General features: G+C 50.9%; 2 protein-coding genes and 1 pseudogene across 5 annotated transcripts; all 3 read right to left on the bottom strand.

Annotated features, from left to right (window-relative positions):
* Positions 1–327: 327 nt before the first annotated feature.
* ENO2 (enolase 2) lies at positions 328–8,391 on the bottom strand. 4 transcript variants are annotated; one of them, XR_009543616.1, is made up of 13 exons: positions 8,258–8,391; positions 6,906–7,005; positions 6,314–6,409; positions 6,105–6,163; positions 5,747–5,816; positions 5,028–5,161; positions 4,599–4,821; positions 3,161–3,358; positions 2,083–2,284; positions 1,770–1,878; positions 1,549–1,607; positions 1,340–1,405; positions 328–1,244 (listed from the first exon to the last, which is right to left on the bottom strand). XR_009543616.1 is itself a non-coding variant. In XM_060167006.1 (12 exons), exons 2-12 carry the CDS (start codon positions 6,988–6,990, stop codon positions 1,175–1,177), a joined length of 1,305 nt encoding a protein of 434 aa, XP_060022989.1. In that variant the 5' UTR covers positions 6,991–7,005; positions 8,258–8,391; the 3' UTR covers positions 328–1,174. The 4 variants fall into 4 exon arrangements, 2 of the variants coding, with proteins under 2 accessions (XP_060022989.1, XP_060022990.1); XR_009543617.1 differs by having other exon boundaries at positions 1,337–1,405; XM_060167006.1 differs by lacking the exon at positions 1,340–1,405.
* A 310-nt stretch (positions 8,392–8,701) lies between these two features.
* On the bottom strand, positions 8,702–15,482 carry LRRC23 (leucine rich repeat containing 23). The gene is made up of 8 exons (XM_060165502.1): positions 15,361–15,482; positions 14,561–14,733; positions 14,375–14,484; positions 13,669–13,922; positions 12,455–12,585; positions 11,670–11,806; positions 9,532–9,817; positions 8,702–8,984 (listed from the first exon to the last, which is right to left on the bottom strand). Exons 2-7 carry the CDS (start codon positions 14,681–14,683, stop codon positions 9,544–9,546), a joined length of 1,029 nt encoding a protein of 342 aa, XP_060021485.1. The 5' UTR covers positions 14,684–14,733; positions 15,361–15,482; the 3' UTR covers positions 8,702–8,984; positions 9,532–9,543.
* Positions 15,483–21,625: 6,143 nt separating this feature from the next.
* LOC132529182 (thioredoxin-dependent peroxide reductase, mitochondrial-like) lies at positions 21,626–22,843 on the bottom strand (annotated as a pseudogene).
* Positions 22,844–25,636: the final 2,793 nt, after the last annotated feature.

The following is a 25,636-nucleotide window of genomic DNA, read 5'->3' on the forward strand; positions in this document are numbered from 1 at the left end:
GTGAATCTGCAAACCCTTTGGATCCCTTTCTCCAAAAATGCATATACACACACAATTTTTGATACTTTTAGGAATTCTGGGGCCCCAGGTTAAGGACCCCCAATTCCCCTGGGTCCTGGGGCCAGGCTTGCTGCTGACACGGCACGGCAATGTGCTCCCTGCCTGGCCAGGGTGAGGTGGGCAATGCCATCCTCCTGGCCTATTTGTTGGGCTTCTTCCTCTTTCTGTGCCCTCCCCAGCTCTGCTATCCAGTTTCACCGACTTGCAGGAGCTCCATCTTCTCTCCCCTCATGTGCACGAGAGTAAGACTCCTCAGACACAGTAATGCACGGTGACTCACACTTTAATGGTGGTGCTCATTTCAACGCCACAGAGGTGCTGGCAGCTGTGGAACACGGCACGGGGGAGTGAGACGGTGCTCAGGTGCAGCTGCAGGAAGAACGAACGAGGGGGAGACGGGCTGGGGAGAGAGGGACAGGGGAGGAGCCCCGGGCACACAGCCCCACCTCTGGACCGAGCCAGGCTGAGGTTAAGGCTTGGCACGCACACAGGAACCCTCATCGAGGCCCCTTTCTGTGACCCTTCCCGTTCCAGCAAGACCCCCACCCCAGGTCATCTCAGAATCTACAGTCACATGAAATACAGACACATGGTCCCGTCCAGTCAGGCCAGTTTCTGGCCCTGGAGTTATGAGGAAGTGAATCATTAACAGGATGAATGAAAAATAAATAAATGAATAAATAATACATCAGTGCCTTAGGCCAGGCCTGAGCACGCAGCCAGCACTCCCCTCCACTCAGCACTGTGCAGTTCCTGTCTCATATGCAACCTGGAAACGAACAGACCCAGCGCAAAGCACACATGACACACGGCCCCTCTACACACCGCAACAACCAGCCCTGACGCTCCGGCACGGACCCTGATCGGTCTTCCATGGATGCCCTTACAGCCTCAGTCCATGGCCAGTTTTTGAGGAGGGAGAAGAGAAAGGAAGGAGTGGAGAGTGTGGAACCCAGAGTGGGCGAGAGCGGAGACAGCAGGGGCTGGACCAGTCAAGGAGCAGCGCAGCAGGTCAGCCGGGGTGTTGTCTGGGGTGAAATTTCGAGCAGGACTGGAAAGAAGAGGTTCCAGGAGGACAGGCGAGGGGTTCCAAGTCTCCAGGCAGGTAGAGGGATCACAGCACGCTGGGATTGCGGAAATTATGTCCGGCGAAGCGAGCTTCGTCCCCCAGCTCTTCTTCGATTCTGAGAGAGGTGAGTCAGAAAGGAAAGAGTCAGGGAAGCAGGAGGACCACCCCCGCTTCCCATGGGGCCACCATCCTCCAAGCCCCTCGCACCACCTGCTCCCGGGTCCTGGCCTGAGCGAGGGCATTCCCTGGCTTTCCGTGGGCTGTCAATCAGGCCATCTGTAAACCCATCCATCAAAAACAAGTATTCTCTGGATGCCTACTGTTTGTTCTCCAGGCCCCGGGCACTGGAGATGAAATGGTGGAGAAACACAGCTTATAACCCCCTGGGCCCTGGGCTTCCATTCCCTGGGTCCCCTCACCTCATGAGCTGGTTGTACTTAGCCAGACGCTCGGAACGGCATGGGGCACCAGTCTTGATCTGAAACACCACAAAAGAGAAGCAGTTCCGTGGCCGCCCTTTGCCCCGTGAAAGAAAACTTATACTCCCTTGAAATTCCCCCAACACCTGCAAACACCTGGAAGGAGAGAGCCACCCGAGCCTAGAACCCACCAATTGCACAAAGGGCTCCCTGGCGCTCACCTGGCCTGTGCACAGCCCTACCACCAGGTCCGCAATGAACGTGTCCTCAGTCTCTCCCGAGCGGTGACTCACCATGACCCCCCAGCCATTCTCCTGGGCCAGCTTGCACCTGCATCCGTACAGCAGCACTGAGCCCCAACGCCTCACGCCCGCACCCGCTTCTCATCCCCTATGTTGGTCAAGAAACGTCTGGGCAGAGGGAGCAGAACCAGGAGAGCCATGAAAGTGACTCCAGGTTCCCTGCCCCCTTCAGCACTTGTGGGCAAGACTGGGCTGGGAGAAACGGGCTGAGTCAGGGACGGCAGGCACTCACGCTTGGATGGCTTCGGTGACCGAACCGATCTGGTTGACCTTCAGCAGCAGACAGTTGCAGGCCTTCTCCTCCACGGCCCGCTCGATTCGCTTTGGGTTGGTCACTGTCAGGTCGTCACCCACAATCTGGATCCCCACGTTGGCTGTGAACTTGGACCAGGCAGCCCAGTCGTCCTGGTCAAAGGGGTCCTCAATAGAGACCACTGATGGGAGAGCGATGTGGAGGCTCTGAGTCAGGCAGGAACACCCCGCTGAGATTCCCTGAATGGACGGGTCAGACCCCCTGGCCAATTCAGCTCCCTCACCCCTGCTTCCCCTGAAACAAGCCTGCCCTAACTGCTTCTTGATTCTTCCATAAAACCTTTCAAAAAACAAGAGTTTAGAAACTTTCTCACAACCTATCTTGGTATTTTCCCATCTTCTACCAGGAAGCCCTTCCTCGTTGCTATTCTAAAAACTTCATTCTGCAAAATCTAAGTCTATTTTCTCTCGCTCTGTCTCAGGAACTGGAAGCCAAGTACCTCCATCCCGGGGTAAAAACCACTGGGGGACCTAGAGAGGGCGATTCAGCACCTCCGCACCCACATGACGTCCAGCTCCACTCAGTATCCAGCATCCAGCCACCACACTGCTGGCTTATGGGATCTTAGTTCCCTGACCAGGGATTGAACCCGTGCCCTCGGCAGTGAAAGTGCAGAGTCCTAAGCACTGGACCGCCAGGAATTCCCCAGCATCCAGTTTTCTCAACCAAAGATCCTGAACTGTGCTAGTTCCAGTCACCCTCTCACCAGGCCTGGTTCCTCCCAAACCCGCCCCCTGATCCCAGCAGCTTCAGAGATCATAACTTTAATCAGGATCCAAAGCAGATGGAACAGATTCACCACAGGTACCTGCACAATTACACGACATCCAAAGCCCAACCTCTGCAGGAGGCTCCTTCACCCCATCCCTGGTTCTCAGGTTCCTCTCAGGACATCTCTCCCTGACACCCGGGTCAGCACCCCCGTAAGGTCCAGAGTTGTCCCCAGCACATCCCTGCCTGCCCCCTGCCCTCCCCCTGCCACAGCCCTTGCTCTCACCAGGATAGTTCCTGACAAAGTCCTGGTAGAGGGCCCCCAGCTGGTCCCCAGTGATGTATCGGGAAGGATTAGCGGGAGACTTGAAGTCCAAGTCGTATTTGCCATCACGATGAAACTCCGAGGCGGCGACATCCATGCCGATGACGATCTTTTCTGTGTAGCCAGCCTTGTCAATGGCTTCCTTCACCAGCTCCAAGGCTGGGGATGGAATACGATGGGCGAGGAGGAATGAGGGAAAGAAAGAAATTCAGAACAGAAGTGGAGGGCTGTTGCTAGGGAGAGGTCTGGTTAAGGTTGTTTTGGGGTTATTCCCAGGTCTGCGACGAGCAGGCCACCTTTTAGGAAGGCAGAGGAATGGAATTGTGTTAATAATAGTCTTTTTGTTTTTGTTTTTGTTTTGGCCGCGCCGCGCGGTGTGTGGGATCTTGGTTCCCTGACCAGGGATCGAACCGCAGCCCCTGCATTGGCAGCATGGACTCTTAACCACTGGACCACCAGGGAAGTTCCATAGTTTTGTCTTGTTTTGTTTTGTTGCGGTACGCGGGCCTCTCACTGCTGTGGCCTCTCCCGTTGCGGAGCACAGGCTCCGGACGCGCAGGCCCAGAGGCCATGGCTCATGGGCCCAGCCGCTCCGCGGCATGTGGGATCTTCCCGGACCGGGGCACGAACCCGTGTCCCCTGCATCGGCAGGCGACTCTCAACCACTGCGCCATCAGGGAATCCCAGTTTTGTTTGTTTGTTTGTTTGTTTGTTTTGTTTTAAATAGCTATAATTTATTGAGGGCTTAACTATGTCACCTAAGCACTTACACATACGATCTCATTTAATCCTCACAATATGCTAAGAGGTAGAGACTGTTGTTCCCACTTTACAGATGAGAAAGACAAGCACAGAGAAGTTAAGTGAGCAAGATCCCCAGCCAGAAACTCTTCCAGGCAAGGTTCAAATCCAGGCAATTTGGCCCCAGAAAGTTAACTCTTAGCCACTACCTGCCTGTATAGTTTCTCTTCACTATAAGGCTTCTCCCAGGGCAGAGAAAGGCTAGAAATCCTAGAAGTCTAAGAGGTTGGGGTGGGAATGGGATAGATTTGGAGTGGATTCCCTGCAGTATGGTATATCTCATCAAACTGAGGATCCATCGGAGTTAAAGGTGGGGACGGATCCCACAGGTCACCTAGACCATCTCCCAGCATCCCCAGGGGCTCCAGTGGGAACTTGCAGATGCTTACAGATCTGGCTGGGTGGATAAAGAATGTCCTCTCAGGCCTGCATGTGAATTTGTTAGGCCCTCTGGCACCCACTCCGAGGAATGGAACCTCTTGGAATTAGCTCAGGGACCCTCACGCAGCCTCCTCGGGACTTGGTGAAATGTGTGGCCCTTCCTGATGTCCCGGGATGGAGTGAGACTTAGAGCTAGGAGTGGGGTTCCTGGCCTCACCTTCACTGTTCTCCAGGATATTGGGGGCAAAGCCACCTTCATCTCCCACGTTGGTGGCATCCTTGCCATACTTGTCCTTGATGACGCCCTTGAGTGTGTGATAGACCTCCGCCCCGAGTCGCATGGCATCCCGAAAGCTCTCAGCGCCCACTGGGAGGATCATAAACTCCTGCATGGCCAGCTTGTTCCCAGCATGGGAGCCCCCATTGATCACATTGAAGGCCTGGGAGCCACAGGAGGACAGAAAAGTCACAGAGCACTTCCCTCAAGGCCCTTGGAGTGTCAACCCCAAATCCCAAACTTCCTCCAGCTTCCTGGACTCAGAGTCCCCTGTCCCCATCCTTTCTCTTTAGCTGCGCCCCATCAGACCTCACAAGGCTTCATACTCCCTCCCCACCCACCCCTGGGAGGGGCAGGTCATAGTCTCACCGGCACAGGCAGGATGAGGTCTGAGTTCCCGGCCAGCTGAGCAATGTGGCGGTAGAGGGGCAATTCCTGCTCGGCCGCCCCTGCCTTACACACGGCCAGGGACACACCCAGGATGGCATTGGCCCCAAACTTGGCTGGGAGATTACAGAGGAAGGCACTGAGCAAACACGTCCCCTTCCCCTTCCAGGTCTCGCCTCCACCTATACTCCCCAAAAGGAGCCAGTAAAGGAGACCCCCCTCCTCCCTCTCCACTCCTGCAACACGTCATCCATCCTCTCCCGAAAATAGTGGGGGGCGGCGAGGGGAGGTGAGTGGAAAGGGCAGAGAGCGGCACTATTGCTAAACACCCCTGAGACCACAGACTATCTGCCACCAACTCCCCCCTCCTTATGCTGCAAAGTCCTCCCTTCTGTCTAATGTCATTCCCCTCCCACTGGCGTTAAACTCATGCTTTCTTGAAGGGCTAGTCCTCCTCGGGTCATCCTTCTCTCTCTTTTTTTTTTTTTTTTTGGCCACACCTCACAGCCTGCAGGATCCGACCAGGGATCGTACCCGTGCCCCCTGCAGCGGAAGCTCATGCGTGGAGTCCTAACCACTGGACCTCCAGGGAAGTCCCAGGTCATCCTTCCTAAGAAGCCCCCCACAGCGCTGGCCCCTCAGTTCTCCATCTGCTCCGTGAGTTCCCTCCCCACCCCGACTCTCTCCCAGCCCCTGCTTACACTTGTTCTCAGTCCCATCCAAGTCCAACATGAGGTTGTCCAGCTTCTCTTGTTCCACCACAGAGAGACCCTGTGAGCAGAACCTCCATCACCCAAAGCCAGGATGAAGGCTGGACCCTAAGCCAGAGGGCCCCCTACATCCACACACAGGCTCACATCTAGCCAGGGTCCAACCAGCTTCCTGCAACAGCGGCCTGTCTGGATTAGGGGACCTGAAGCTCCATGGGAGCAGGGGGCATCCTTCCCCGGTAACCATGATTCCCAAGAGGTGGGCCTTTCTCCCTCTCCTTCATCGTCCCCTAATCCAGGGTTCCTTCCAGGACCCTGGTCCCCACCCCGAGCAAAGAGCGGGCCTCACTGAGCTGATGAGGGCCGGGGCGATGGCGGTGTTGATGTGGTCCACTGCCTTCAAGACACCTAGGGAGAGGTGGAGAGGTCAGGCCGGCTCAGGCCAGGCGGGGCCCGAAGAGGAAAGGTTGGGGGAAGGCATGCAGGAAGAGGGCTGGGGACTGGTGTGAGGTCCCCAGTAGAGGGACGGGAGAGCCGGGAAAAGACAAAGGGCCTCACCTTTGCCTAAGTAACGTTGTTTGTCCCCATCCCTTAGCTCCAGGGCCTCATAGATACCAGTGGAGGCTCCACTGGGCACGGCAGCCCGGAAAAGCCCTGGGAGGGGAACGTGGAATGAGGATGGAGGGAGAGGACACCACAGGGACCAGAGATTCTTCAGCCTTCCAGCTCTACGCCCCTGCAGCCGCATCCAGCCTTCTTCCACCAGTGCTCCTTAACGACCCCCCCGCCCCGCCCCACCCGGACACACGCACGGAGGCGGATGCACAAGCACTGGCCTCCTCATCCACCCAACTAAGGTCCCACGTGCGCAAGTGGGAACCCACAGAAATGAAGCTACGCAGGCAGCACACACGGTGCACGCACACACGGTGAACACAGAGGGCAGAGGCAGGCTGTGTATCACACACTAAACTAGCACACAGAGACCGGCCTATCCTGGCTCCCCTGGAAAAGGAGGATCCACCCCGCCCCGCTGCAGGCTCGTGAGCCTGGCCCAGCGCCCCATCCCCACTGGGAATCCCCGGGGAGCCTCCCATGCCAGGCGAGGGCAAAGCCAGCATGGCGGCTGTGGGAAGGCCCTGCCCATTACCTTTGGCAGTGTAGAGATCCACCTCCACCGTGGGATTCCCACGGGAGTCCAGGATCTCCCGGGCCCAGATCTTCTCAATGGACATGATGGCTGGGATCTCCTTGGGTGGAAGGGAAGGAAGGAGAAAGGTAAGAGGCTTAGAGGGGTGGAGCCTGAGACCAGTGGGAGGGGCCAAAGGCTGGGAGGCTGGGAGGGATGGGAAAGAGGTTACTGCACTGGGCGGGGTGTGTGGGGGGGTGACGAGGAGCTGGCTGCAGTCGTCGGCTGTAGAAGGCATCCCCCCGCCCGTGGGGAGAGGAGAAGGTCAATGCAGTGAGGAAGGGGAGGTCACTGCAGTGGGGGGCGGGATAGGATCAAAAACGAGATGAGACTTATTCACTTTGTTATAAAGCAGAAACTAACACACCATTGTAAAGCAATTATACCCCAATAAAGATGTTAAAAAAAAAAAAAACGAGATGGGAGGACTCCGCAGTGAGGAGGGGAGGGGAGGGGAACGGCAGTGGTTCCCTCGCCCCCTCAGCAGCCGGCTGGTGGGGTTCCCCCAGATCTCCTCAGGGCGGTCCGGCTGCTAGGTTTGCATTTCTCCTTGGAGCCCAGAAGAGCATGGGTCGTATGGGCAGCGGGAGGCCTCTCTCCTGAGCCCCCATCCCCCACAATCTAATGCTCCAACCCCCACTCCAAGGTCCCAATCTCCCTCCAAATGTATGTCCCTCCTCTTCCCGAGGGATGTACAGTAGAGAAGTCTGCGAGAGGGTCCTCAGTCTCTGAGGGTTGCCGTGGGGAGGGAGGAGGACGAAGAGAGACCCGTGGGGAGAGGCACGGCTGGGCCAGTCCTCCCCCGGCCCCTAGACAAATTGTCCCTTCTTCCCATCCCTCCCCGGTGCAGTGGAAACACTGTAACCGGAGTGGGTGATGCGGGAGAGGAGTGGGAGAGGGGCGTCTAGAGGAAGTCTGCGGACGCCGAGGAAGGGTGAGAAAGACATTTCCCCGATGCAAAGCCAAAGGACGTGCCAGGGTAAAAATGCACAGCCCGGGGAGACCGCGAAACCTTATCATCGACAGAACCGGAGGCGAAAAGGGGCATGGAGAGGGGGCAGACAAGGGTGGAGAAAGGCGCAGTTAGACCCAGGTGCGCAGAGGCCTGGCGCACGAATGAGGAGGGGGCGACAGCCTGAAACCGAGACGAGCGGTCCGGGAAGGCTGGGGAAGGAGGTGCCTGCGGGGCGCTGGTGGCGAAGCAGGTGCGCAGCGCCGCGGGGCGAGGGATGCGCGAGGCCCGGGGAGAGGGGCGGGGGCGCGGCGGCGAGGGGAGGGGGCCGGAGGGGCGCGGGGCTCGTCTGGGGCTTCACCTCGGGGCTGCAGACCCAGCCTGTGGCGGTGGCGCTGTCGGTGGCGCTGGCAGTGGTGGTGGTGGCGGCGCAGAGAGAGCGGGAGTGGCGGTGGCGGCGGCTGCGGCGCCCGGGCGGCGGGCGGGGGAGGCGCGGATAGGGCCGGGCGGGCGCATGTGACCCGGAGCCCCCGATGATTCAGGAGCCGCCAGCGGAGGCGCACGTAGGAGCGCGGAGGAGGGGGGGGTACCGATGGGATGGGGCGGGGAGGGCAGAAGGAGAGCGATGTGGGAGGGGCCGGGGGCCACCCACGACTTATACCCCCGCAGCCCACGCGCGCTCATACCCACGCCCCGACCCCGTGGAAAGTAACAATCTCAGCCTGACGCCAGTGAAGCAAGCCCGTGACAGCCTCAGTGTCTCACAAACCCGGTCAGACACGAGAGTATCAAAATGTCTCTTTATTGGAAAAACGAACAACTGTTCCTAACACTCCAGGCCGCCGCCTCCGCAGCCAGTTCCTCAAGCCTCCCCTGGCCCATCCAGGCCTGGTTCCCACCAGGCCTACCCGAGGGACTGCTCCCGCGCAGTCACCGCTGCCCAGGTGCCCGTCACAGAGTCTGGGAGGCGGGCTGTGATGAATTCCTAGGCCTGGGGCAAGAGAAGGCGTCCTCTGTCTCCGGAAGAGGGGGTGTGGGCCCCCCCAACTGGGAGTCTCCTCGGTCTTGGAGCCAGCATCTTTGGTCTCCTGGAGGAAGAGGACAGAAGCCAATCCCCTGGGCCCCCTGCACTCCCACTGCTGCCTCTGCCCCACCTGAAGTGCTAGCTGCCACGCTTCCCTGGTCTCATAGCCTCAGTCTCTTCCTGCCTCCTGCCCTCCTTTCTTCCTTCTGTCCTGTTATTCTTAGCTTTGCTCTTTAGTGCAGGATCTTCCTCTCCTGCCTTCGGTAGGCCCAGCTGCCATCCTCATACACCACGGCCCCCAACCCCGCCCCCCCATGCCCCAGACCCAGCATTTCCCATCAGGTGTGGCTGCCCAGACCACAGCCACCTCTCTGCCTGCCACCCCATTCATACTGCTTACTCCTCAGGCCTCCTGATGTATCTCCTAAGCCTCTCTCAGCTCCTCCCAGGCTCTTCTGGTTCTTTCTCCTCACCTGTGCCTCCTAACCCAGGTCTCCCCAGGGGTTCTCCTTGCCTCTGCCTCCCTCACCCACCTCCTCCTACAGCAACTTCCCTTCCCGTCCGCCAGGCCCTTGGCCTCCTCTTCTGGCCTCCCTGCCCCCCTTCCTTACTGTCCTTGGAGGCTAGGGGAACTGCGAGATCGATGACTGGTCCGGTTCCAATTCGGGCTCGGGCTCGGCCTCCTCCTTCACCCTCTGCCGGATCTCGTCAGCCTCAGCCCTCTCCTCCTCCTCGTAGAAGTCCTTGTCCAGGCGCTCGAGATGCGCCACCTGCACCAGGGCCTCCTGGCGGTAGTCGTTCTCGTCCGTACACGGGTTGTCCAGCAGCACCAAGGCTCGCAGCTTGGGCAGGTTCCGCAGCTTGGCGAGCTCCCCCAGGTCAGCCACCATGTTGCCCCTGCCGGTGTGGTGGGGAGGTGTTCACGAGAGAACGATGGGCTTCGGAGGCCAGCTACCAGGTATGGGCCCTCAGGGGGAGTCTCCCACTGGGCTCCGGTTTCTCTAGAAACATGGCCTCTGTGGACTGGCCTGCCACGCACTGCCAGATTTGCTGCAGAGACGCTGGGTAACCCTACTCCTGTCCTGTTCTGCCCTTCAGGGAATCCCTAGGCGCCACTGTCTATTCTGTAATGTGTCATATTTATCTTTTTGGAGCAGCAGAGCTAGGTATCAGCCCTGTCTTGTAGTTGGGGAATAGGGGGGAATCTCCTCTGTAGGGACAGATTTCTGTGTCATCACACCTAATCAAAGGTTGGAAGGTAGGACCGAGCCAGTGGAGAAGGAAATGGGCTCTAGGGTCATGGAGATGGTGCTGTCTCGGTGCTCCCACAGGAAGGAGCCTGGCGCTGGGGATGGGTCGGGGCCTCCGAGCCTGAAGGATAAGCTTCCTCCCCTCAAGTACCTCATTGTAGGATACTGTGTATTGTTTTCATGCTCTTGCCTCACGCCTCAGAGGCTGGACTGTCCTTGCTTGCAGGTCTTTGGCCCCAGGGGCACCTCCCAGTCACTGAGACAACCCCTCTGCCCCACACTTACTTCTAAACATCCCTGGTAAATAGCCACTGAGGAAGGTCCATTATCCCTGTCTAGACCATTAACAGGAAAACCATACCCCCTGCACCCTACCAGACCAAGGGGGCAGAGCTAATTAGCAAGAGATCGCTCCAGCAGTCAAAGCAGGACTTTGGGCTTCAAGGTACAACCACCACTCCCTACACGGAGACTCTTTTTCCACTGCCAGAATCGAGGATTTGTCTTTGTTGACGAAAGAGGCAATTTCCTTACGTCTTTGCTTAAAGATACACACATAAAATCCTCCATCCGACAAGAGTTGCTGCAAGAAAATCGCCCCTGATCCTCAGTGCCTTTCCATCTAGAGATTTTCTTTTAAATACTCTTCTCACCTCAGATCTGAGCACGGGGACTTACCTGGTGGCGCAGTGGTTAAGGATCCGTCTGCCAATTCAGGGGACACGGGTTCGAGCCCTGGTCCGGGAAGATCCCACATGCCGCGGAGCAACTAAGCCCGTGCGCCACAACTACTGAGCCTGCGTCCTAGAGCCCGCGAGCCACAACTACTGAGCCCGCGTGCCACAACTACTGAAGCCAGCGTGCCTAGAGCCTGTGCTCCGTAACAAGAGAAGCCACCGCAATGAGAAACCCGTGCACCGCAATGAAGAGTAGCCCCTGCTCGCCGCAACTAGAGAAAGCCTGTGCAGCAACGAAGACCCAACGCAGCCAAAAATAAATAAATCAATAAATAAATTTATGGAAAACAAAACAAATCTGAGCATGTCTTGTGTTTTATAGCAGTATGGGGCCCATTACAGGTGGGGCTCAGGAGAAGAGAGGCAGGAAACTGGAAGGGGAATTGGGGCCCAGGAGATGGAGAAGGGCAGTGGAAACTTATATGGGATGGAGCCAGACTGTGAGTCCCTGAGAACAGGGACCATCTCTGATTCCTTCAGATGGTTCCCGGAACACAGCACAAGGCCTGGCACGTAGTACGTTCTCAATATGTGGGTTGAATGAATAGGGTTCAGGGGTCTCAGGCTACAAAGGTCTCAGTGCTGTAATTAGGACTGATGCAGAAGAAAGTAAGGACAGGACGGGGGAGGATCAGGACAGAGGATGAGGTGAGAATCTGGGGGTGATCTAGAACTGGGGGATTGGGACCAGGGAGAAACATAGGGGCAAAGGTGGCTCCTGGTCAAGGGTAGAGGCACGGGGGGCCTGGAGGGGGCTCCTACCTTAGGTTGAGGTACTGCAGTGATTCCATTTCCTTGGAGAAGCCACTCAGAGTTTCAATCTGGTTGTCTCGAAGATGCAAGGTAGTGAGATTGCTTAGGCTTTCCAAGCCTTCCACCTTCTTCAGCAGGTTCTGGGCCTAGACCCCAGGATACAGTAGATCGATTGGGAGAGGGCAGCAGGGAGAGGGAAGGAAATCAGAAAGGGATGCAGCAAAAGGGCAAATCTAAGAGGTAGAGAGGGTACAGGAGGGCAGTGGAGGTAGGTAGAGACCCGCGTAGAGAGTAAAGAATCCAGAAGAAGCTGCCAACCCAGAGACAGCTCAGCAGTGACTCCTACTGCCCATCCCAGCACGGCCACCTCTGATTAAGGAGGAGATGCTTCAGCCCACCGCCCGCACCAAGAGCCTCACTGCTCCACGGAGGAGAAATGGCTTCAGCTCCATCCTGGAATGAGGCGACTCAAGAGTCTAAAAGCCTAGACACATAAGTGGCCTCCTTAGCCTGATCTGAACCTCAGTTATGCACAAGGTGCTGCTACCTGTATCAAAGCAAACTGTCTCTGTATTATCCACACATCGTGTATTATCAGCCCTGCGAGGTGCTGAGCACCTTGTCTGTTTTGACTCTGAATCCACACAGCATCTGGCACCGAGTAAGCACTCAGGAAATGATACCAATTACGATGATGATGAAGTTAGTAGGTGAGTCTACTAGAACCAGGCATCCTGGCCCCCAGGACAGCGCCCCCTTCCCGGCACCAACCACCCTCTGACCCAGTGAGCTACCAGGAAGAGGTTCTTCAGCTTAGGAAGGTTGATTCCCAGGGTTCTGTTCAGCTGGTTCCCCCGAAGCTCCAGTGTGTGCAGGCTCATCAGCTTCTGGGGGTCCAGACCTGTCACCATGTGGATGTGGTTCCCTGAGAAGGAGGGTGTCAAGAGTTCAAAGGGCCGCTTCAAATGTTCAGCAGTAGAGCCTGAATTTGGGGAGCCTCTGCATCATCTTCTCTAATGCCAGGTGATACGAGGAGGGACAGCTCCAGACTTAAGGGCTGCGGAGCCCTGGACAGTGGTCTGGCAAGTCCAAGGGCCCGATGGATGTGCCCACCTAAGTCTTTGAGGAGTGAATGAAGGGTGCCCAGCAATCTATATGGCTAACTCCCTCTCCTCCTTCAAGTCTTTGCTCCAATGTCAACTTCCCAATGACACTTGTCCTAACCAACCTGTTTGAAATCGCCACCCCTGCTCCCCCCTTTTCCTTTACCCTGATTTTTTCCCATAGCACTTATCTCCTTTTAACATGCTTTATAAATTTACTTATTTTTTTTAATTTTTATTTATTTATTTTTGGCCGTGTTGGGTCTTTTGTTACTGCGCACAGGCTTTCTCTAGTTGCAGTGAGCGGGCTTCTCACTGCGGTGGCTTCTCTTGTTGCGGATCACAGGCTCTAGGTGCGCGGGCATCAGTAGTTGCGGCGCACGGGCTCAGGAGTTGTGGCTCGCGGGCTTAGTTGCTCCGCAGCATGTGGGATCTTCCTGGACCAGGGCTCGAACCTGTGTCCCCTGCATTGGCAGGCGGATTCTTAACCACTGCGCCACCAGGGAAGTCCCTAAATTTACTTATTTATTGTGATCATTGGGACTTCCCTGGTGGTCCAGTGGCTAAGACTCCATCCTTCCACTGCAGGGGATACGGGTTTGATCCCTGCTTGGGGAACTAAGATCCCACATGCCACGCAGTGCAGCCAAAAATTAAAAATAAAATACTGATCACTGATAATTGCCTGCCTCCCTTGACTACAATGTAAGCTACAGGAGAAGAGGGATTTTCTTTGTTTTGTTCACTGCTACATCTCCAGCACACAGAACTGTCATCGTGAACCATCGTGAATGAGTGAATGAATGAATGCAGATTGCTGTGTGGCACAGCCAAGGACCACACTGCCCACTTATGTCGGCCCCAGGCGAGGAAGGAATCTTGTGAGGCCCATCCCAAGGCCCCACCTTTGAGATCCAGGCTGGCCAGACGAGGATGAGAGATGCCCTCAGTGTCGGTGATCTGGTTATAGGCAAAGCTGGCGATCTGCAGGTAGGGCAGTTCGCTCAACCGGGCACTCCGCAGCCTGTTGCCGTCAGCCTTGAGCCAGAGCAGGTGGGTGAGGCAATTGAGTGGGGACAAGTCTGTCAAGTGGTTTCTGGAAACATCCACAAAGCGCAGATGGATGTAGGAACGCAGCAAGTGGATGTCTGTCAGATCCCTAGGAGATGGTAGAGGCCAGGGTCAGGGTTAAGAATCCAGCAAGGACTATCAGAGGTACTAAAGCAGAGGGCAGTGTGAAGATGGCTTAGAGTGGAGAGGAGAGGGGCTGACAGAAGGGAGGGCTGGGGAGGGGGAAGAGAAGGTAGGTGGGTTCTCAACGGTGGGCAGGGACCTTGTGTCTGTGAAGGGCCGAGAAGCGACACTCTGAAAGACTAGTGAGGTAGTCCAACAGGAATCCCCACCCCCATCCCATACCCTCACAGCCTCCAATTGCCCAGGCCAGCTCTGACACAGGGAGTCACAGCGTCCTGAAAAGTAGACTCTATCCTTCCCTCCTCGCTGGTCCAGGATGCCAGATATCCAACCTCAGCCGAAACACCCAGGATGGAGGCTGAGAAAGGACACTGGGTCCCACATCCTCAGACCTCTCCTGGTCCCCCATGAACACACCTGTCTTTAACCACCAGCTTGACGTAAGCATGGGCCAGTCCATTACCCGTCTTGCAGAGCGCAGAAAGCCCTTCCTTCATCATGTCCTCTGTGAGGGGCGTGGACACCCACTGCAGGAGGAAGCGGACTCAGGCATCCCTTTCTCCCCAGCCCTTAATCCCGGCCCCTCTGTTTCCAAGCTCTCACTTCCTCAGAGTCTTCTCCCTCTTTCCTGTGGTCCTCCCACTCCTCTGTCTCCTTCTCGTCGTCTTCCCTTTCCAGACCATCCAGGTTTGACTCAAAGTCTTCCAGATCATCTTCATCTGACATTTTTCTTCCCTGCTGAAGGCTCTGGAGTCAAATCCAGCTAGGTCCCGGCCCTGAGAAAGAAGGTCTCCTCAGCGTCTGCCAACGCTCCCTCCCTCACCTCCATGAATGGGTACCCCTCTCATCACCCTATCACCCCAGACCTCCTGCCAGCGATGCTTCTTTCCTCATCCCTGTGAACATCTCATTTTGACTCCCAACCTCCACTTCATACTTCCCACCAAGGACCCCTCTCACTTGGATGCCTTCCCAGACCCCCAAGACATTTCCTGCCCTTCTCAGGGGCTCCAACTCCTCCAGCAGCTCGGTGTCCAGCTTCCTGGACTTCCCCCTCTTTAGTTCTTCCCACTTCTGCCTTAAGCCACGTTCTCCTCCAAACCTCCCTACTGCCCCTTCCCATCCCCTTCCATCTCTATAACCCCTGCTCTACTCCTCTCTTCTAACTCTCCCACGCCGCGTAGACCCATTTCCCTGTCCCCTCTGGGACACCAGCCTGACACGCAGCCTCCAACCCTCCCACTCAATCAATCCTCCTTTGCAAAGGGGCGCAGACCCTGGTTCTGCTCAACTAGAAGCTCTACTGGAGAGGTCTTGGCCCCAGAGGGAAGGACTGTTTGGTAGAGGGCAAGGGAGAAGTTGTGTACTGCTGTTACGGCAACGGGGGGGGGCCGGGCACTCGCCTTCCGCAGCTGGCAGCCGTTGAGAGAAGAGCTGCGAATAACCGAACTGAAAATCCGCCGCGAAGCAAGTAGACCGGTAGTTGCCTGGTTACGAGCCCAATTTCCCAGTCCTAGGAACCCGAATGAAGGGCGGTAATTGGCCCGCTGAAAAAGCCAGTGGGCGTGGCTTAGTAGAGCTGAGGGGCGGGACAGGGGCGGGCTAGCCATTGCATCATGCGAGACCTTAAAGGAACCGGACAACCTCAATGCAGAAGTACTGTGAATTCAAAAGAAACTCATTCCCTGAAGCAAAAGGTGGGGAAGAAGGGCAAGAAATACCAAGTGGTGGGTAGCGCAGTGGTTAAGAATCCACCTGACAATGCAGGGGGCACGGGTTCGAGCCCTCGTCCAGGGAAATCCTACGTTCCGTGCACCACAGCTACTGAGCCTGCCCTCTAGACCCCGCGAGCCATAACTACTGAAACCTAAGTACCACAACTACTGAAGCCTGCGCGCCTAGAGTCAGTGCTCCCAACAAAAGAAGCCACTGCAATGAGAAGCCCGCACACCCAACAAGAGTAGCCCCCTCTCACCACAACTAGAGAAAGCCCATGCGCAGCAGCGAAGACCCAATGCAGCCAAAAATAAATAAATAAATTAATTAATGGGGGAAAAAAAGAGTAGATAGGAAAGCTTTCTGAAGGGCTAGAAGTGCTTTGCAAAGGAGTTATCACATTGCTGGAGTGTGGAGAAGGGGAACATCCAGGTGGTTTGATGTAGTCAGAGAGAAAGGATGTGATTTTCTTCCTTGGCGCAGAGGAAAGGGAGGGATCATTTAGCATGCTTTTGTTAAGCACTTACTCTCTGCCCGGATGGACTGGCTGGGCACTCAAGGACAGTAAAACACAGGCCTTGTCTTCAGGGGGCTTACAGTCCAGGGATAGGGTTAGTGGACAAGTAATTCAATATAATGAGAAATATGTTATAATAATGAAACCCAGCACTTACAGGGCTTTTACGAAGTGCCAGAGGATAACCTTGTTGAAATTTTTTTTTTCTTTTTGGTACGTGGGAGCCAGGGGATAATCTTATAATACACATGTGCACATAATATCACATGTTCAGGGCAGAGACTCTAGACAGAAGAGGCGCGTCGGTGTTAAGCCCTGGAGGAGAAAGAGCTCAGTGTCAGTGGAAGGAAGGCAGGGGTTCTGCTGGCTGGAGCGGAGGTGCACTCAGGGGCATGAGGGAGGAGCAACAGACGGTTGGACTTTATCCCAAAAGCTGTAAGGAGCCGCTGGAGATTTTATTTTGTTTTGTTGACAAGGACTGAATCGATGCCGTGTAATGAGAGCTAGAAACTCCACGTCCTTCTCAGTGACATCCTTCCCCCAGTGCCTGGTCTAGAGAACATCTCCTTCGATTACAAAAGTACTATTTAATTAAAATAAAAATGCAAATAGGGCTTCCTTGGTGGCGCAGTGGTTGAGAGTCCGCCTGCCGATGCAGGGGACACGGGTTCGTGCGCCGGTCCGGGAAGATCCCACATGCTGCGGAGCAGCTGGGCCCGTGAGCCATGGCCACTGAGCCTGCGCGTCCGGAGCCTGTGCTCCGCAACGGGAGAGGCCACAACAGTGAGAGGCCCGCGTACCGCAAAAAAAAAAAAAAAAAAAAAAAAAAAAAAAAGCAATAGTAGAGATGTGTGTATAGAGGAACAAAAAAGTCCATGATCCCCCTCAGCACCACTCTCATTAATATATAGATTTTTAAAAGACAAAAATGGTATCAATCATACATACATCTGGATTATTTTCATTTAACAATATGTCTTAGACATCTTTCATATTACTAAACATTTATCTACCTCTTTGTTTATAGTTTTCTAAGTCTTCCATTATATAGCTATATGGTAATTTTTTAACTGTTTTTTGTTGAGGAGTATTAACCTTTTTTTTTTTTAATTTTATTTATTTGTGGCTGTGTTGGGTCTTTGTTTCTGTGCGTGGGCTTTCTCTAGTTGCGGCGAGCGGGGGCCACTCTTCATCGTGGTGCGCGGACCTCTCACTGTCGCGGCCTCTCTTGTTGTGGAGCACAAGCTCCAGACGCGCAGGCTCATTACTTGTGGCTCACGGGCCTAGTTGCTCCGCGGCATGTGGGATCTTCCCAGACCAGGGCTCGAAACTGTGTCCCCTGAATTGGCAGGCAGATTCTCAAACACTGCGCCACCAGGGAAGCCCGAGGTGTATTAACTTTAAAGAAAATTATCAACATTATAAACAATCCTGCAATAGAAATCCTCATAGATATATCTTTGCTCTTCGGTGTGAGTACTCTGTAGCAGTACTTCTCAAATTTTACTGTGCATAGGAATTGCCTGAGGAGCTCATTAAAATGTAGATTCCGACCCCTTAAAGTGATACCAATTCTGCTGGTCCGTGGACCGCATTTTGAGTAACATGGCTCTGTGGAATACATTCTTAGGAGGTGCAGTTTCTGGTTCAAAGTGTATGTACTTATCTTTACCAGTCTTAATAGACTGAAAAATAGATATGTCTATATTATTTTTTTCAGGGAGGTTAGTTTATTATGGCATTTTTAAAGTTATAATTAACATGCAATATTATATTCGTTTCAGGTATACAACACAGTGATCTGATGTTTTTATGCATTATGAAATGATCACCCCAATAAGACGAATTACCATCTGTCAGCATACAAAGTTGTACAATATTGACTATATTCCCTATGTGTACATTATATCCTCATGATTTATTTTATAGCTGGAAGTTTGTACCTCTCAATCCCCTTCATCTGTTTTACCCATCCCTCCATCCCCTGCCCCTCTGGCAACCCCCAGTTTTTTCTCTGTATCTATGAGTCAGCTTCTGTTTTGTTTCTTCATTTGTTTTGGTTTTTAGATTCCACATAAAATTGAAATCATGTGGTATTGTTTTTCTCTGTCTGACTTATTTTACTTAGCATAATATCCTCTAAGTCCATCCATGTTGCCACAAATGGAAGATTTCATTCTTTTTTATGGCCAAGTAATATTCCACTACACACAGACACACACACACACACACACACACAGACACACACACATATCTTCTTTATCCATTCATCTATGGGTGGACACTTACGTTACTTCCATATCTACCTATTGTAAATAGTGCTGCAATGAACACAGGGGTGCACATATCATTTGAATTGGTACTTTTGTTTTCTTCAGATAAATACCTAGAAGTGGAATTGCTGAATCATATGGTAGTTCTATTTTTAATTTTTTTGAGGAATCTCCATACTGTTCTCCATAGTGGTTGCACCAATTTACATTCCCACCAACAGTGTGTGAGGATTCCCTTTTCTCCACATCCTCACCAACATTTGTTTTTCTTGTCTTTTTAATAATAGCTATTATCAAATCACCAGAAAATTATTTTAATTTGCATTTTTGATTGTTGGTGAGGGTTTTTTTATATGTCTATGTATTTGTATTTATTTTACAAAATGCCTTTTCATGTCCTTCTTCATGTTCCTGCTAAGTCATTAATTTTTAAAATTGATTCATAGGAGCTTTATATGATCTGAATATTAACTGTGGTGGAAACAGCCAGTTTCTTACCTGATATTCATTCTTCCCGTCTTTCTCACCAACAGAAATGTTTTTAAACAGTTTATATAAATGAAGTTATACAACATGTGGTCCTTTGCGTCTGGCTTCTTTCACTTAGCATTATGTTTTCAAAGTTCATCTGTGTTGTAGCATGTATCAGTACTTCATCCCTCTTAATTGCTGAACAGTATTCCATTGTATGGTTTATACCACATTTTTTTTATTTCTTCATTCGTCAGTTGAGAGACATTTGGTTCTTTCCATTTTTTGGCTATTACGAATAATGCTACTATGAACGTTCATGTACAAATTTTTGTGTGGCCGAATATTTCCATTTCCATTTCCAAATAGTATCAATAAAAATATAATACTTTTAGTATCAAGATATTGAATTCTATACAGTAATGAATGGATTCCAAAGGAGGACATGATTCTTTGCCATGTGGAGATTTCATTCTAAAATACTTACAGTTTCAACATATTCATTTATTCAACTATGAATATTGAGTGCTTACTAGGTACCAGGCACTTTGCTAGGAGCCTGAAATAAAATGTTACAAATAGAACCAGACCTCATATATTTCAACTAGTTTATTGGCAATTTTTTCCTTACAAGTGGAATTGTAAGTGGATCATATGGTAACTCTATATTTATCCTTTGAGAAACTGCCAGACTGCCTTCCAAAGGGCTGCCCCACATTACATTTCCACCAGCAGTGTTTGAGGATTCTAATTTCTCCGTATCCTGCCCAACATTTGATGTTACCTGTTTTTGATTATAGCTGTCCTCGTGGATATGAAGTGGTATTTCATTGTGGTTTTGATTTGCATTTCCCTGATGGCTAAAGATGGTAAGCATCTTTTTTTGTTTTCATTGGCCATTTGTATATCTTCTTTGAGGAACTGTCTGTTTAAACTCTTAGCTTATTTTTTAATTGAATTTTTTTGTCTTCTCATTCTTTTTTTTTTTTTTAATCTTTTTTTTTTTTTTTTTTTGTGGTACGCAGGCCTCTCACTGTTGTGGCCTCTCCCGTTGTGGAGCACAGGCTCCGGACGCGCAGGCTCCGCGGCCATGGCTCACGGGCCCAGCCGCTCCGCGGCATGTGGGATCTTCCCGGACCGGGACACGAACCCGTGTCCCCTGCATCGGCAGGCGGACTCTCAACCACTGCGCCACCAGGGAAGCCCATCTTCTCATTCTTGAGCTAACAGAACTTTTATATTATTGGGGCAACACTGTGCCCAGCTTTAAAATATATATATATTTCTCAACCTCCATTCACTGCTGATACGTCAGTTAGTGAAACTTCTAGAATGTCCCTTTTTCCTCCTCCCCTTTGTCTTACTTCCTCTGTAAAGTAGAAATGTGATGGCAGGAGTTCCAGCAACCACATGGGGCTGTGAGATGACCCAGAGAATATGAGCCACATGCTAAGATGCCAGAACGTAAGTAGAAAGGAGCCTATGATACAGAAAATATCATGAAGCTATCATATCACCACTGAACTGCCTGTCTCCAGACTTATTTTATATAAAGGGAAAAACTGGTTAAGCCTCTGGGTTTGGGGGATCTATGTTGTAGCCAAATGCAATTCTTAGTTGATTATAACAAATTATCTCAAAACTTAGTAGCTTAAAACATTTATTATCTCAGTTTCTGTGAATCAGGAATCTAAAGGTATCTTAGCTTGGGCTACAGTTATCTGATGGATTGACTGGGCCTGGAGATGGTTCAGTGACATGGCTGTTAGCAGGACTGTTCCCTGCCATATGGGCTTCTCCACAGGACTGCTTGAGTGTGCTCACAATTAGGCAGCTGGCTTCCCCCAGGAGAGAAGGAGACCATGGTGGAAGCCACTGTGCCTTTTAGTCACACAGATCACTTCCACTTTATTCTATTTTTAGCAGCTAGTCACTAAGTGCAGCCCACACTTAAGTAGAGGGAAAATAGGCTCCACCTCTTGAAGAGAAGAGTATCAAAGAATTCGTGGGTGTGGGTTTTTTCGTTGTTTGTTTTGTTTTGTTTGTTTTTTTGGCCGCACCAAGCGCAGCCTGCGGAAACTTCGTTGCCCGACCAGGGATCAAACCCAGGCCCCTGGCAGTGGAAACATGGAGTACTAACCACTGGACTGCCAGGGAATTCCTGGTGGGCATGTATTAAAACGACCACACATATGCATTAACTTTTCTTTTTTTGTATTTTAAAATGTTTATTTTTTATTTTTTTACATTGAACACTTCAGGAAATAAAATAATTACAATGATTCAAATGCATGAATGATTCAAATTCAAAATGCAATCCCTGGATTCAATAATTATCCTTTATAATTATGCCCAATAAATATTAGAAATGTATGTAGGCACTAAGTCAGCTAACAAAATAAGTAAAATAATTATATAAAGTATATATCTCAGGACTGGGGAACATGCATGATCAGTTAAGTCACTTGGCCACTGTAGATGGTTTTTTAAAAAACATGATTCACATCTGCTTCAATCACATACACATTCATTGCAAGTGTTTTTTTTTTTTTCCTGGCCGCACTGTATGGTATGTGGGATCTTAGTTCCCTGACCAGGGATCGAACCCACACCCCCTGCATGGGAGCACAGAGTCTTAACCACAGGACCACCGGGGAAGTCCTGCAAGTGTTAAACTAGACCACTGATGCTAACAACTTAAAACTATGATCTTAAAAGAAAATTCAGTTTAATACAAAGAAACTCAAGAAGAAAATTTCAGGACCCTTGATCAGAAGCTTTTGATGCCTGTCACACTACTCTAGTGTACACAAAGGTTCAAGTAAGGCTGGTAAAGAAGAGTTGTTTCCTTTTCCCTTTGAAGACATGATCCAAGAAATAGGGGAACTGCACATTCTATAGCAACTAGCCATCCGTCCATACACTGCTAATAAAGGACTCCTTACGTTAGTAACTAACCACATTTTAGAAGCCTTGGTCAATGTTACAAAAACAAAACATTTAGAGTAATATTTACGAATACAAGCATAATTGTGTTTTTTGCCTTCTATAAATAATAATCTCTGAAATGCTAAAAGTGAGTTCCAGCTGTGGTTCTCTTCTGGTGTGGGAAGCTGCAGGTGCACATGGGATGGTCTACTGATTTACCTTCTCAAAATATTCTTTGGAAGCAGTCGGATGGGGCTTGATTGTAGGAGAATCTGGTGTCCAGTTGGCTGGGCAGACTTCTCCATAGGTTTCTACAAACTGGAATGCCTTCACCAAGCGGAGGGTCTCTTCCACGCTTCGGCCCACTGGGAGATCATTGACGCTCAAATGTTTGATGACTCCGTTGGGGTCAATTATGAAGAGACCTCGTAGTGCAAGGCCGGGACCTTCTAACAGCACACCATAGTCTCAGGAAATCTGTTTAGTCAGATCTGACAAGAGTGTGATGTGCATGTGGCCCAAACCGCCATTCTTCCTTGGTGTGTTTGTCCAGGCCAGGTGGGTGAAGTGGGAATCCACTGACACTGCAACGACTTCACAGTTCACATCGTGAAATTCATTGGCTTTGTCACTGAAAGCAATAATTTCTTTAGGACACACAAAGGTGAAATCCAAAGGATAGAAGAAGAGCACTAAATATTTCCCCTTAAAGTCATCAAGGCTTATTTCTTTGAACTCTCCATTGACAACAGCTGTACCCTTAAAATAGGGCACATGCTGGGTGACGGCAGGGGCATGGCATGAGGAACTGGTGCTAAAGGCGAATTTTGCTTGAGCAGAACCAGACCACCGTGCATTTGTCAAGCACTTTCTTCGAGAAGCAGCAGGCCTAAGGGCTGCGGAGGCAGAAATGCCCCAAGCAATGGCACTCGCTTGTCGCACAAGCGAAGTCTAGAACAACTTTCCCGCCACGGCCGCCATCTTCAGGGTCTACATTAACTTTTTGTCTTTTATAAATACTGAAAATGTTTTCCTAGTTTGTCTTTTCACTTTGTTTATACAGTGTCGCCTTAAAGAAATGATTAATCCCATCCTTACCTACTGATTTGAAATGCCATTTTACATATATATATATATATATATATATATAACCCTGGACTATTATTTTCCATTGACCTATATATAATATATATAGCTCTTTCTGCTCTAGTACCACACTGTCATAACTATAGATTTTTCTATGTATATAATTTATCCTGCTATCTTATTATTCTATTCTAGTAATAGAATAGTCTGTCTATTGGATAGAGAAGTAGAGGAATTCAATACATTTTAAGATGCTAAATTCTTAAAATAGACAGAAAATTCAGAGTAACTACATATATATGAATATATATATATATATATATATGGATGTATAATGATTCATTGAAGGTGGAAGAATCTGGGGTAAGGAGGGGGGGTGGAGAGGAAAGTTCAACAGGACTCAGCAACTGGAGGGACACAGCGTATGGAGAAGAGAAATATGCCCAAGGTTTGCCTGAATCTAGTGTTCCTGGGGAAATAATACTGGCAAGGAAAGGAACAGAAAGGTTTGGTCTTGAAGCTTTGGCAGATGATCGATTTCTTTGGGACTTATTGAGGTTGAAATGGTAGTGGGACATCCACTACCACGGACATGGAGATGTCCGTGAGACCACTGGAAACAGGGAGCTAGAGCTGAGCTTCAAGGTTGGCTGGTCCTTCCGCTCCGCCATGTCCTCCAGGACTGCAGTCCGCCGTACTGTACTGCCTTCCCCTATGGCTGAGTCTTCCCGTTGTCATGTGATGCATGCAGAGAGCAATCTGAGACCTAGGTGAAACCATGCACATTCAGCCAGAGAGAGTTTCTTCCTGCTGCTTTCTCATAATGATCTCGGAGGTCAGTGAGATCCGAGGTCATAATAATCTCGCTGACAACGGGCAGCGATCCTGAAGAGAGATCTTAGTTCCCAGCCCAGGAATTGAACCTGAGTAGCCTGGATGAAAACCAGGAATCCTAACCGCTAGACCACTAGGGGCTAGAGGCTAGAAGCAAAGTGGCCCCTGCTCTTTCCCCCGTTGAAAGCACGAATGTTTCAAGGAGACAAAAACTGTAAAAACAGGTACAAAGTTTATTATTAGAGACATAGCACAATGTACGGGAGGAGTTTGTTTATTTAAGTCACAAGCTAGGCAGAAATACACACCCAGAGAGGAGTGTGGGAGTCCTGAATGAGGAGCACCGTAAAGAAGTGATTTAAATCACTTATATAGGACAGTCCTTCCGGGTCTTTGTTTACATTGAGCCAATTATCTCGTTTCTTTTTTCACACCTGACTGGTCCCAGGACCCTCCCCAACATACATGTGCCCCCAACATGCGTGTGCAACTTTTTGCTAAGATAGATGCCACGGCAGAGGCCTGTGGGTGCATGTCCACACTTATTACGGGGTGGGGGCCCCCTCCCTTTTTGACCCCCAAGGAGCCTTCCTGCGCATGTGCAGACAGGGAAGTCTTCCTTGACCTCAGGAGTGAGCGCCTTTATCTCTTTACTTTAGCAGAGCTGAGCTTCTGCCACTAGCTTTGTCCTTGGAGTGTCTGGGTGAGAACAAAGCTTCAGTTTTACTCCACTTGACAAACCCCAGCTGTCCAGCCCAGGGGCCCATCTATCTCCTATCTCAGGCAGAGCAAGGAACCTTCTTTTCCAGCATACGCCACTATGCTTGGATTAAGTTTAATGTGAGATGATAAATGAGATGATCCTTATGAGATGTCCTTTAATACCATTTGGTCAGAGTTTCTGTGACTCAGTGGAAAGCATCTCGATATGCCTGTCCTTGCAAAATCAGTGATAGATACTCAGAAGACTTTTTTTTTTCTTTTGGCTCTCGCCGTGCAGCTTGTGGGATCTTAGTTCCCAGACCAGGGATCGAACCTGGGCCCTTGGCAGTAAAACCACTGAGTCCTAACCACTGGATCGCCAGGGAATTCCCTAGGAAGCCTTTCTTTGTATCTCTATCAGCCATAATTTGCAGCACGTCAACAAAAGGAGTGTGTGTGCGTGTGTGTGTGCGTGCATTTGTCACATTCAAATTATACTCTAAAAACTAAATAACATCGATAGCAGTGATATGCAGGTAAATGTTTAACAGCAGGCTCTCCAGAGAGAACAAAAGGCCCTCCTTTTTAAGCGTATACTGATTTTTCTGGTGTAAATTCCCACCACGGCTGATTGCAAGCTGGCAACTCACAATGTCATAATTCCACCATACAGATACAATAGAGATAAATATTGGGTTGGCCAGAAAAATCCCAATGAATTTTTGGCCAACCCAATAATTTCAGTTTTGTTAAGGGCTGAATTGTGTACCCCCCAAGTTCATAAGTTGAAGCCCTAACCCCCAGTATCTCAGAATGTACCTGTATTGGGGATAGGGCCTTAAAAGAAATAATTAAGTTAAAATGAGGCCACTAGTGTGGGCCCAAATCCAAGCTGACTGGTGTCAGTATAAGAAGAGGAAATTTAGGAATGCCCTGGAGGTCCAGTGGTTGGAACTCCATGCTTTCACTGCTAAGGATCCGGGTTCAGTCCCTAGTTGAGGAGCTAAGATCCTGTGGGCCGAGAGGCGTGGTCTAAAAAAAAAAAAAAGAGGAAATTCGGACACAGAGGTGCACGCACACAGATAAAAATATGGTGTGAGGGCACAGAAGAAGGCAGCCACCTTCAAGCGAAAGACAGAGGCCTCTGTCAAA

The sequence above is a fragment of the Lagenorhynchus albirostris genome, chromosome 11, assembly GCF_949774975.1.
Source record: "Lagenorhynchus albirostris chromosome 11, mLagAlb1.1, whole genome shotgun sequence".
NCBI lineage: Eukaryota > Metazoa > Chordata > Mammalia > Artiodactyla > Delphinidae > Lagenorhynchus > Lagenorhynchus albirostris.